The sequence below is a fragment of the Hippoglossus stenolepis genome, chromosome 18, assembly GCF_022539355.2.
Source record: "Hippoglossus stenolepis isolate QCI-W04-F060 chromosome 18, HSTE1.2, whole genome shotgun sequence".
Classification (NCBI taxonomy): Eukaryota; Metazoa; Chordata; class Actinopteri; order Pleuronectiformes; family Pleuronectidae; genus Hippoglossus; species Hippoglossus stenolepis.
Genome location: NC_061500.1, coordinates 11,695,788 through 11,706,952, shown reverse-complemented (window position 1 = coordinate 11,706,952; position 11,165 = coordinate 11,695,788). Strand labels below are relative to the sequence as shown.

At 40.9% G+C, this 11,165-nt stretch overlaps 1 protein-coding gene across 1 annotated transcript; it reads right to left on the bottom strand.

Annotated features, from left to right (window-relative positions):
- Positions 1–3,463: 3,463 nt before the first annotated feature.
- Positions 3,464–7,399, bottom strand: edf1 (endothelial differentiation-related factor 1). The gene is made up of 5 exons (XM_035141361.2): positions 7,158–7,399; positions 5,475–5,526; positions 5,097–5,257; positions 4,156–4,249; positions 3,464–4,056 (listed from the first exon to the last, which is right to left on the bottom strand). The coding sequence occupies exons 1-5, from the start codon at positions 7,233–7,235 to the stop codon at positions 3,995–3,997; spliced, it is 447 nt and encodes a 148-aa protein (XP_034997252.1). The 5' UTR covers positions 7,236–7,399; the 3' UTR covers positions 3,464–3,994.
- Positions 7,400–11,165: the final 3,766 nt, after the last annotated feature.

The following is an 11,165-nucleotide window of genomic DNA, read 5'->3' as shown; positions in this document are numbered from 1 at the left end:
GCATTTTTTATTTTGACTAACGTGGAGAACTGACTGCAAACATAAGTCAGGGCACCTTTGTTATGTTTCCTGTGTTGCTGTTATTTTCCGGCTTAGAATTCCTTTTGCTCCAAAGCACATTATGCAGGATGGTGGCACCCAGAGAAATGTAACCCTGTAACAAGGAGTGACATCTGTGAGTGTCCGAATCTGAATAGAGTCCTTTATCCAAAACTCAAGTAATTTAGAAGACTTTTAATGTGACATGGAATAAATATTTCTTATTTTAACAGCCATAAACTAATGGTGAGAGAAATCTATGAAACTTCAATCAGCCGAGTGCAGGAGAAGCATCTGCTGGAGACGGGGGGGGGGCACATTGCAAGGATCAGCACAACAGGTTGTACGTGTTGTGGAATCTCAATTTGAGTTTGGAGCCTCGGGGCTAAAGCAGACCGCAGACTTTCTCCCACCCCCAACAACCCCCCCCGCGTAGCTTTCTGCTCCACATCACTCCTTCAAAAAACCGCTGGCTGCTCCCTTGTCATAGGTGGAACTATGTTGCTATGGTGTTTTGACCAATGAAATGGCATTTCCAGGAACGCAGTCAGCCTCTGTCTCCCTCTTTCTTTCTCTCACACACACACACAGAGTGAAGTAGCCTGTTGAGCAAGAATCCAAATAACGCCCCCCCTGGTAACAACATCAAGGCTCCCTCCTTTGTTTGTCAAGTGAGCACCGGTCAGGAGGTTGCGTACTTTATCTGAGCAGATATGCATCCCAGCACATCCATCTTTTGGAACAAAAACACACTCCCACAACTTGAGTGTATGAATGCAGCGTCTGTGAGAGGTGTCATGTACTGTATACGAGATAGGTCGAGGGCGGTTCAAGGTAAATCTACTCAGAGGAACTTTGTATCTTTCCAGACTTGGTGTATTGTTAATGGAGCTGAAGCTGCACTGGCTTCTTTTACCAGAGACGAATGAGACATAATATAAAAACATATTTCAAAGTCACAGTCAACTATATAGTAAATATCTGCCGTATGCACAGGACATAAACAGGATTAAAATGCTGTTTCTCTCAGACCCCCAAAGCAAACATATACGCAAACATACACAAGCAACTCAATGGATTAGAACTAAAGAAAAACACAAGCAAAAATACTACAGGATTACACTGCCTGTGCATATATGTTTACCCAAAGTATTTAGTTATTTGAATAAGATGGTGGGTCTTACTTTGGAAGTCAATATAATTTTGATTAAAATTTCCTTCCTTATTGTCGTCACCTCCGGCCATAATGACTTTAATTACTGTAACTAGGTATTAATACACAACCTCTTTGTTAGTTATGAATGCTACAATCTCCTGCTGCTGTATTCATGACATCAAATCAATTCTTCTGTAGAACCAAATATACAATTTTTATGTAAATGTGAGTATTTAAGCTCCGCATATACATGTAGGTATATACATAAATGGCATTGGCACAACATATGCAACAAATTCTTGCCTTTCGAAACCTGTCACTGCCTCTTCCATACTTCACATTTAATGGTTAGAAGGAAGTTCTTCCACTGAGGTTCCCAGGCAAACTTTCCATTCAAGACTCACGGTTCACATTGTTAAAGCACAGCCAGCGGCAGGTTAGACAGTAGCCCAGAGGCTCTCACTCCATCAGCTCCAGCCAGCTGCCCATTAGAGTGAGCTGCCTGAACCTGATGAAGGTCAGTGGAGATGTGGAACAGGCAGGATGTCCCCTGCGCGTGCTCTTGTTGTTCTGGCTCCATGTTTTCCCCTCATAGCCTGTGGGTTCGTGCCAACTGCTGTTTGCACACACTGGTTAAACATGTGTTTTACTCCTTGATGCACATTGAGGCTCCAGGTTACTGACTTTTTCCTGACGATCAGCTGAAAGCTTGAAGCCGTCTGCAGGTGCTATTAAGAAGCCTGACAGTAACCATGAGTGACATGGCTGCATTGCTCTGTAATTAGCTACAAACAGTTAATGTTGTCCATCGTGGCTCTGGACCCCAACCAAGCAGACAATGTACAGTTACAGCTGCAGGTTTCTTCAGGCTGCTGTGTTTCTATATGGTTCTAATGAGGAACACATTGATTTATTCGTGCGCTCGATGTGCCAGGGGCACCACACGGTGTTATCTCACTAAAACAGAGATTGTGCTGAGAGGTTTAAAAGTGTTGCTGCTGTCCATCCTGGAGTCTGTCGGTACTGGGACTACAAAGTGGGAAACTCATGAACTTGGCTTGTTCAGCTTCCATCAAAGTCCTTCACACTCCAGCAGCCTTTAAGCTCTGGTCAATACAGACTCCTGTAGTGCTTGAATGGGTTCAGCCTCACTAGTGTTTCCCCTTTTGCCTGCTGCCCATGTTATTCTGCAACAATAAGGTCCATGAATCTTTAATAAAAAACAGAAGGCAGCGGTCTTATCAGCAGCTACTGTAATACTCGAATCAACCCTTGGTGCGAAGTTATGGAGAAAGAGAAAAACTAAAATAATTTAAAATCACAGCTACTCAGGGCTACAGTGAGGAAAATAAAGTAAAGAGCGAGTGTGTTTCAGCTGATTCAATTTTTATCATGATTGACTAACAATTATAAAAAAAAAAAAACTACACAGTAATTTGAATGTGCCTCAGCTTAAAGAATTCATTTCTTAACTGACTGTGCTGTTCTTCAGAAGTGGGAAACATTTTAAGTTAAAAAGCAAGATGCGTTTTCCAGTGTATATAAAATATTGTAATTTATGCAATAAACAAACAAAGTACGTAAACAGGAGTATTAATATATTATATCAATAGTCACAGTTAAGTACAAACATTACATGGAACAAAGTTTTGATGCAGTATTTTTGATTCAGTGGATCACTCCTAACATATTTCCGATCAAACTCTGACATCTAGTGGCGAAGAATTGCTACTACATGCAAACTTCATGTTGACTACGTACTCTCATGGAGCTAAAGTACCAGACTAGTGTCACAATCCAGGTGGTTTGGATTGTACATTAAGCTTTTCCTTTATTATATAAGATAATACTTTATATATATATATATATATATATATATATATATATATATATATATATATATATATATATATATATATATATATATATATATATATATATATATATATATATATATATATATATATATATATATATATATATATATATATATATATATATATATATATATATATATATATATATATATATATATATATATATATTTATTTTCGAAAAATGTTTAAAGTCAACATTCTACAAACGGAGGCTTGAGTCGTCCTGCAGCGGATTCGGTTTCGACACAGCCCTCTGCTGCATGTCCTCCCTACACCCTCTCCCCTATTCATGTTTTTCTTAAACATATGTTCATGTTTAGGAAATCTGCACTGGTTTTGGTTTTGGAATTTCTGTGCTAAAGTGTCTATAAACTCACACGCAGAAATGTCAGGAGGTGCCAAACTTTATTTTTTTAGATCAAAACAAAGCACAGCCTTAAAAACACTGTAATGACATCCACTCAAGTGTGTGAAAAAAAATAAACAGATGCAATCAAGCACTTTTGGCTTAACATCATGCTCAGAATTACAGTTAGTCGAACACGTTTGTCTGGTCTTGAAAAACACACGATCCTTTTAATGATCTAACATCACCATCAAAAAAATGGAGTTTATCATGCCAAAGCCTACGCAGACGCAGGGTGAACACAAACGAGTTTGCGATGTCGAGTAATGTCGTTCGCTCATTGGTTTGAATATTCGGTCAGAAGAGTGTCTTCAGATGACTGGTTAGTATGCAGCCTGTGATGCAGTGGAGCACCATGGTCCTCAGGCAGGACGCAGGTGAGATCAGCCCGGGTAGAGGAAGAGGAAGAGGAAGAGATGATTTAGGAGGTGGGGTGGGGGAAGGGGGGGTGGGAGTTCAGATAAAGGGAAATATGGGACTGGGGGTGTGGGGGGGGCTGACTTCGAGGCTTTGTGTTCATTTCTTCTTGGGCTTTGCCTCCAGGGGGAGGCCCATGTCCCTCCCACGCAGTTTCAGGCCTGTTCGAGCAGATTACGAGTTAAATGACTGACAACTGATAAATTAATAAACATGATCGTTCTGATATGGGAAAACATTTTTAATAAAAGTTTTCTTACCAATTGCTCTCTCTATCTTGCACATGACCTGGTTGTTGGGAATTGCTCTCCCACATTCATAGTCTCCAATGACTTGAGGCTTCTCATTAATTCTCTGAGGAAAAGATTAACAATAACGATGATAATAAATCATAAATATAACCACAAGACTGCTACTCAAGTGTGCACAGGACGTTCCCGAGGGTCTACACGCCTGCGTTAGGAAAGTCTTTGGGGAGTGAACACATAAGAATCGGCCTATTTCAATATTTGGTATATTAATGCTTTAATATGCTACTAATACCATTTTCTTGTTCCTTTTTATCAATTTAGGCGAATGAGCTACCACGTAGAATTCACTCATTGCACAGTGGTTCATTTAGTTAATCAAGGGATGAGGCGCAGACTCAAAATCTAGTATTGGCCAGACTCTTATAAAAAGCAACAATGGGAAGGTTAGTAAACAAACTCGCTTCGTTTGGCCAAAAATACAAGTAAATGTTATACGAGTAAAGAGGAGAGTATTGCTGAGTCACTGTAATCACTTTATACTCAAAAGGAAGTTGTGATTTCGTTAGTGATTTCAGAGTGCGGCTTGGGCTACAACTTCCTGACCGAACCCAACCAAGCCTCAGAGCCATTCAGTTTTTTGTGTCTGAACCCGACCCGAACCCAATGTATCGCCCAATTAGTCATGTGCCTTACCCAACCCGAATCTAAATATCATTTCACTTTTTTTTGTCTGAACCCAGACCCAGGTTTAGTATCCACACTCAAAATATAATTTTAAAAACTAGATTATCCAGAGCACTTGGCAAATATGTTCCATGATTCTGTGTCGCTGACTTGAGTCTGTTGGCCACAATAAAGGAGGTTTTATAAAATGTTACACAAAAGGCATCTTTTCCAGCCGTACCATTACATCTTGTGCATGTCGGTGTATGTGAAGTCTGGATACTCACAGTGGCCAGGTCTTTCTGGGTCAGGCCTCTCTCCTGTCTGCCTTGCTGGATGACCTTGCCCACCTCCAGTGGGACCCTCTCATGGTGCAGCTCCTCTGTTTCCCGGTCCAGTTTGGCCGTGTTCTTCGTCACCAGATGCTGTTTGTTCTGTCCTGCAGACCCTGTGAAACAAGCAGTGGATTGAGGCGATGTTGGGGAATCATAGACTCAATGTGAAAAAACAGCACACTCACAACACAAGCACTAAGTCAATGTAACTGTCCCGTGTTTGGACTGCAGCATTACATTTGGAATAAGAGAGGGACATCCCAGAATGGATGAAATCTCAGCAAATGATCTGGTGTCTTAATCAAATTGGTGCAGAAAGCAGAAATTTACATTTCTTGGTTGTCTCAAGGTCCTCCCCACGTCTCTGAGCAGCCGTGATAGCCTAGAGGAAACATGGACATGTGCACAACTTCAGTTTCAAACCACTGAACCCACTTGAGAACTTTGACAGTAGACTGCCTGCAACGTAACCGAGCTCATGCCAGTGAAAAAAGAAAATTGTTTGTCAACTCAAAGTGATAGTTCACCGAAAGATGAAAATTCACTCATTATCTACCCACCACTATGCCGATGGAGGGGTGGGTGAAGGGTTTGAGTCCACAAAACACTCTAGGAGTTTTAGGGGTTAACAGCGTTTCAGCCAAGGCGACTTCTTCTTCAGACGTAATAAAACAGAATTAAAGTTTAAAGTCCACTATCGGAAGTGGCGATGCTACACCCTGCGCGTGCCCTTTGGCGAGAGTGTGTGCGGGTTTCCAGTGTGACTGTGCGTACGTTGACGTGCCCCCTTTTCTCACATTTGAAGAATCAGTCCCCGGTTGCTTCAATTGTATGGGATTCGGCTGCAACGCTGTTTACCCCTGAGACTCCAGAAGGGTTTTGAGGACTCAAACCCTTCACTCACCCCTCCATCGGCATAGTGATGAGCAGATGAGTCAATTTCCATTTATCTGTGAACTATCCCTTTAAAAAGAATACTTCAATTGGGAACAAGTTAATTAATTTCGTTTGCTCGAATTTAATTAACAAGTTGTATGCAAACAAATGACTTTGACTTGAAATTGATTTGTTTGCTACAATTGAAGTAGTTTTTTAAGTAAGGTTATTTTTTCAGTGTAGCTTTGAGTACATTTGTAGCAATAACCCTGCTCACCATGTATGACACATTAGGTAAACAACAGATAACACGGCCGATCCTTACTGAGCACAATACATGTGTACTTTGGTTTGTTATGATTAGCATCGTGTTGGCTAACAGGCTTTACAAAGACATTTACACGAGGGCTGCACATGACAAAAAGCCAAATTCAACTTAAACACGTAAAGCTTCAAATGTAATGAAACTGTGGTGAGGACTGGTTAAAGCAAAGCGAGGTGGACGTTTCGCGTTAGCTGGGTAATGCTAGTTAGCATCTATTTTCATCACCGTCGGCTATTTCACAAGGTAACAGTAGCTAGCCCAAGCTAAATATAACCTTTTTTTGAACGAGGTTTTGACTGAGGGTTCTGCAAAGCTAGGCTAACGACAACTAGCATGTGCTGTGAGGGTGTAACTCCACGAGAGGAAGGGCAGGGTTTGGTTTGTCGTGTTGAGCAACACAACATTAAATGACAACACAAGAGTAGCTACGCTAAACTAAGTAGCCGTTTCACGTTGGCTGGCTAATGCTAGTTGACGGCTATATTGGTCACGTTTGACTATTTCACAAGCTAACGTTAGCTTGCCCGAGCTAAATTGAACATGTTTTGAGTGAGGTCTGGTTGACCGAGGAGCCTGTAACGTTAAGCTAACCATTAGCACGAGTGAAGCGTGGTTACGTGTTTTTAGCAACTAAGTTACGTTAAACAACGGAGAATGAGCGGCGTTTACAACATTTCAACCCGGAGCCATTTGCAGAAACGCTCATTTTCGCTAATACATTATGAACAGTGAACTGAACGCATCTGAGGCCATTTAACCGGATCCACAGTTGACGATCAGCTTCAGGAAAACCACGAGTGATAGTCGCTGACCTGCTTGGATTTGGACTGGGCAGCGGTCGGCCCCTTCTTCCTCAGCACAGTCACCGTGTCCCAGTCGCTCTCTGCCATGTTCGCGGCGCTTCGCTCGAGGATTTCAACGCAAATACAGAAACAAGTTCAACTCGTTTCGGGCTCAAAATGGAGCGTTTTCTGCGCGGCGCTGCTTCTTTAGTGGATTCACGCTCCGTCTACAATGATCACCCACGAGTTCTGCCAAAGCTTTATTGAAAGTGCTGGTGAACAGTGACACAAGGGAGCTGATGTCACCAGCGCCCCCTGCTGGAGGAGCACACTGACCCACTTCTTCTCCTGGGGTTCCCTGCAGCCTGGAGGCCTCTGCTCACTGACCCACATTCATATGTTCCTAACATCATAATAATAATAATGATACTAAATATATATACATTTAATACACTAACATCTTATATATCTTTATACAGGCTATGTTAGTCTAATGCACAACTTTGTATAGCTTCAGTTACTTATCTTTAAATCTGTATTTGTATTTGGCTTCAATACTCTGCCTCGATTACTTGTGTCTTTAAATCACCTGATACTTCAAGTATTTGTATTGTCAATATCTCCATTAGCACATACTTCTTTACAGTGACAGCTTTGTAGTAGTTCTGGTGGCTGGACTTCCATCTCACTGCACTGAACCTATTCTTGACTCATTTGGACCTTTTATTCTTTCTTTGATATTCTGTTTGACTGTTTTGTGTGTTATTGGATGCCTAAATTCCCCACAGGATCAATAAAGTATCTATCTATAAGAAGAAGAAGAAGAAGAAGAAGAAGAAGAAGAAGAAGAAGAAGAAGAAGAAAGAGGAGGTGGGCTATGAGTTGAGACACGACAACACGTCCCAGTATTTTTGACAGATTGGAGATTGGACTGGAGTTTGTCTAGAGAATTATTTGGATTTGAATCAAAAAAATTCTTTGAATACTTTTACACTTAATAAACAATTTTAAAAAGTTTAGTTTACACAAACAATACTAATAGCTATGTGTTTATTTTAAAAAAAACATCACAACAGTAAACAGAAATACAGGGCATAGAAGAATATGTATAGTATTACATTAGATGTAGAATAATGCATGATAATGAGTGTAAATGTCCCCAAAAAAATGAAATGTGTAAAGACTTTTCGTTCCCAGTCACCATTTTGGTGGAGGTCCACCAGGTCACCAGTTACAAGACATCTCAGAGGCAGCGTCGCTGTTTCGTCGCGTGCGGATCGGGGACCAGCCGAACTCGGACTGGGCGTCCTCAGCCTGGTGGAAGCGTCCCCAGCGGTAGCCATGTTTGGAGCCTTGTTTCACCGCCCACGCACGAGGCTTGGGATTCATCTGGAAACAGATGAAACAGAGATTAGCGAAGATGCTAATACAATGTACATTGTCTGACGTGTTTCCATATCCCAGATTTCATTAACCAGGTAGATGAGAACAGTTCGGACATACTGATCACAGACTGCATATAAAGACCTCGATCACCCCCTGGTGGCTGGCTGCAGTATTGGTATAAAAAGCCCTGCCTCCTCTATGTTAGTGGATGGGACACGGACCATACAAAAAAGGCAAAGTTCATGTTATATACATTTTTCTTTAAAGATGATCTCTGTTATTTTAGGTTGATCTCATCCCACTGATGTATATTCAAGTGCATCTTTTAAGTTTGGTTTTAGATGTAATAGAAACAGGATGAAACATCATGATTGACAGTTTTAGATTATTGGCAGGACCTCGTTACTGCAGCTCCACATTACAACTGAGCAGAATCTGGCTCCAAATGACATCACCAGCATAACTTAAATAATTTAAATTCTGGGCTCTCTTCATTAATATAGAATAGATAGACAGATATATCTATTTTTGTTTTATGGAATATCACAACTGTCTGTGGACCTTCCTACTGATTGTGGACAATTATTACCTCATACTATGTCATTACTCCAAAGTATGCACTTGAACAGCAAAGCTCTCTGTGTGTTGAATGTACTGCAGGATGTAAAAGCATTAACCTCTAGAAAGACCCCATTTCTTACCTGAACAAACACTGCTGTGTTCATGTGAAGAGTCTCCACTCGCTCCGACAAGTGATTCAACCATTCCAGATGCTCAGCGACAGACTGGCTTAGATCACTGTGGCTCTGTATCAGAGGAAATAAGAGATGTCAATGGACATTGAATAAACAGTCGTGATGATAGATGACAGGCCGACTAACGCACATCAGACAAGTTGTCCTTCAGTTCGACGGCAGCCAGGCGCACATGCTCCAGTTTGTCGATCTGCTCTTTGAGCCGGTCGTCAAGCTCCTGCATCATCATCAGGCCTTCGTCTGACCTCACGCTGCCTTTGGTGGCCATCCTGAGTCAGACAGACACACCTCTCTCTCTGATAAACAGACAACAGAAACATACAGGCTCAGACAATGAGAATGTAGCAGCATCAACAAAGAGGTGGACGGAAATTTTCACATCATTAATTATTTTGATAAATGTCACATTATTATTTCATTTATTTTTAAAGACAGATTTTTGATCCTGAGTGAAGTGTGTGGTTTGAACTCTTCTTTATGATAAACACGTTTTGGGGGTTGCACCTTCTCACCATGCGGAAAGAAGGCTTTAGGTTTCACTGCCTGAGAACCAACACAGAGAGGATGAGGAAGAGTTTCTTCCCTCAGGCCATCTGCTTGCTCAACTCTGAGCGTTAAACTGAACTCAGATCACTTGCATACCTGCACAGTTCCTGCACTACAGCAGAAGCACACTCACCTTACATGTATATATTATAGCATTTTTATACTTACATTTTACCTTTGTAATATTTTGCATTTTGTAACACTATTGTGTGCTATTTTTATATTGTGTCTTTAACTTTACTATTTTAAAACTGGATGTAGGCACAATAACACATTTCACTGCACATTGTACCATGCATGTATATCTCTGTGTACAAGACAAATAAAGCTTATCTTATCTTATATATTGAAATCTTGTTGTATTGCTATTGACAAAACTTATATTGCTTTAATTATTGCAATTGTTGTATTGCCCAGCCCTACATCAACATGTGTGTGTGTGTGTGTGTGAGAGAGTATGTGTAGAAGCAAAGCAGAAGAAAAGCGCACACCCACAATAGTGAAGCTTTACCAGTGGAATGCTCTATATTTGCTGAATAAATCTCTTAATCGATTAATCCACTATTCAATTCTTGTTTATCGACCAACAAGGCGTGATAGTGATAACGTAAACAAACCTATATCAACAAGCTGGATGCAGGTAAGATGGTTGACATGTTTCCTCAGGTGGAGCAACGTGGCCTCCTCAATTCATAACCAAACCATCGGGAATTTGCTTTTTCGAAATTTGAAATATAAAGATTTTTTACATGCAGCGATTCAAGACACCAAGACGCGGCCCCTGATGATTTGAACCAAAAGTACATCGTGGTGCTGAGACATATTTTCATGCGTCCAGTTTCCTGCAGAGCTGAATATATTCCCAAGTAAAGAAAATCACAGTTTAAAACCGACGTCAAGATGTTTGGACGTCAAACTTTAAACTTAGTCGCGCGTGCAACACAGTCAAAGAACATCAACTAAAGTAGAGACACAAAACAAACATGACTTTTTACCGTTGATCTACAGAAGAAAAGTGTCGAGGTGAAGAACACGACTTCCTCCCTCCACAGTCACGAAGCAGAAAGTTTCTTCGTCAGGACAAGACTCGTCTTTGTCCGGAACATCTCTGGAATCTGACACTTGTGACGTCACCTACCCTGCTGCGTTACTATCGCGGTATTACGGTAATTTATTTTAGTTTAGAGAGAGTTTACACGTCAGTTTAAGTATAAAACAATGTCAGGTAACATGTAGACGTATTTAACAGTGAATTTAGAAGTGTTAAATCATAAGAAAATTGAATAGTTTCCTCGTTTTCCGCCCTTTTGGAATTGAGACCACCTCAGATGATGTGATGTATGTGCAACGA

Bases quoted from the DNA above. Each gene is read 5' to 3' on its own strand.
- edf1 (XM_035141361.2), bottom strand. From the start codon at position 7,235: ATGGCAGAGAGCGACTGGGACACGGTGACTGTGCTGAGGAAGAAGGGG. The intron at 4,250-5,096 runs GTGAGTATCCAG...TCTTTTCCTCAG, and splicing joins CCCAGAAAGACCTGGCCACT to AGAATTAATGAGAAGCCTCA. The intron at 4,057-4,155 runs GTAAGAAAACTT...CTGCTCGAACAG, and splicing joins CAAGATAGAGAGAGCAATTG to GCCTGAAACTGCGTGGGAGG.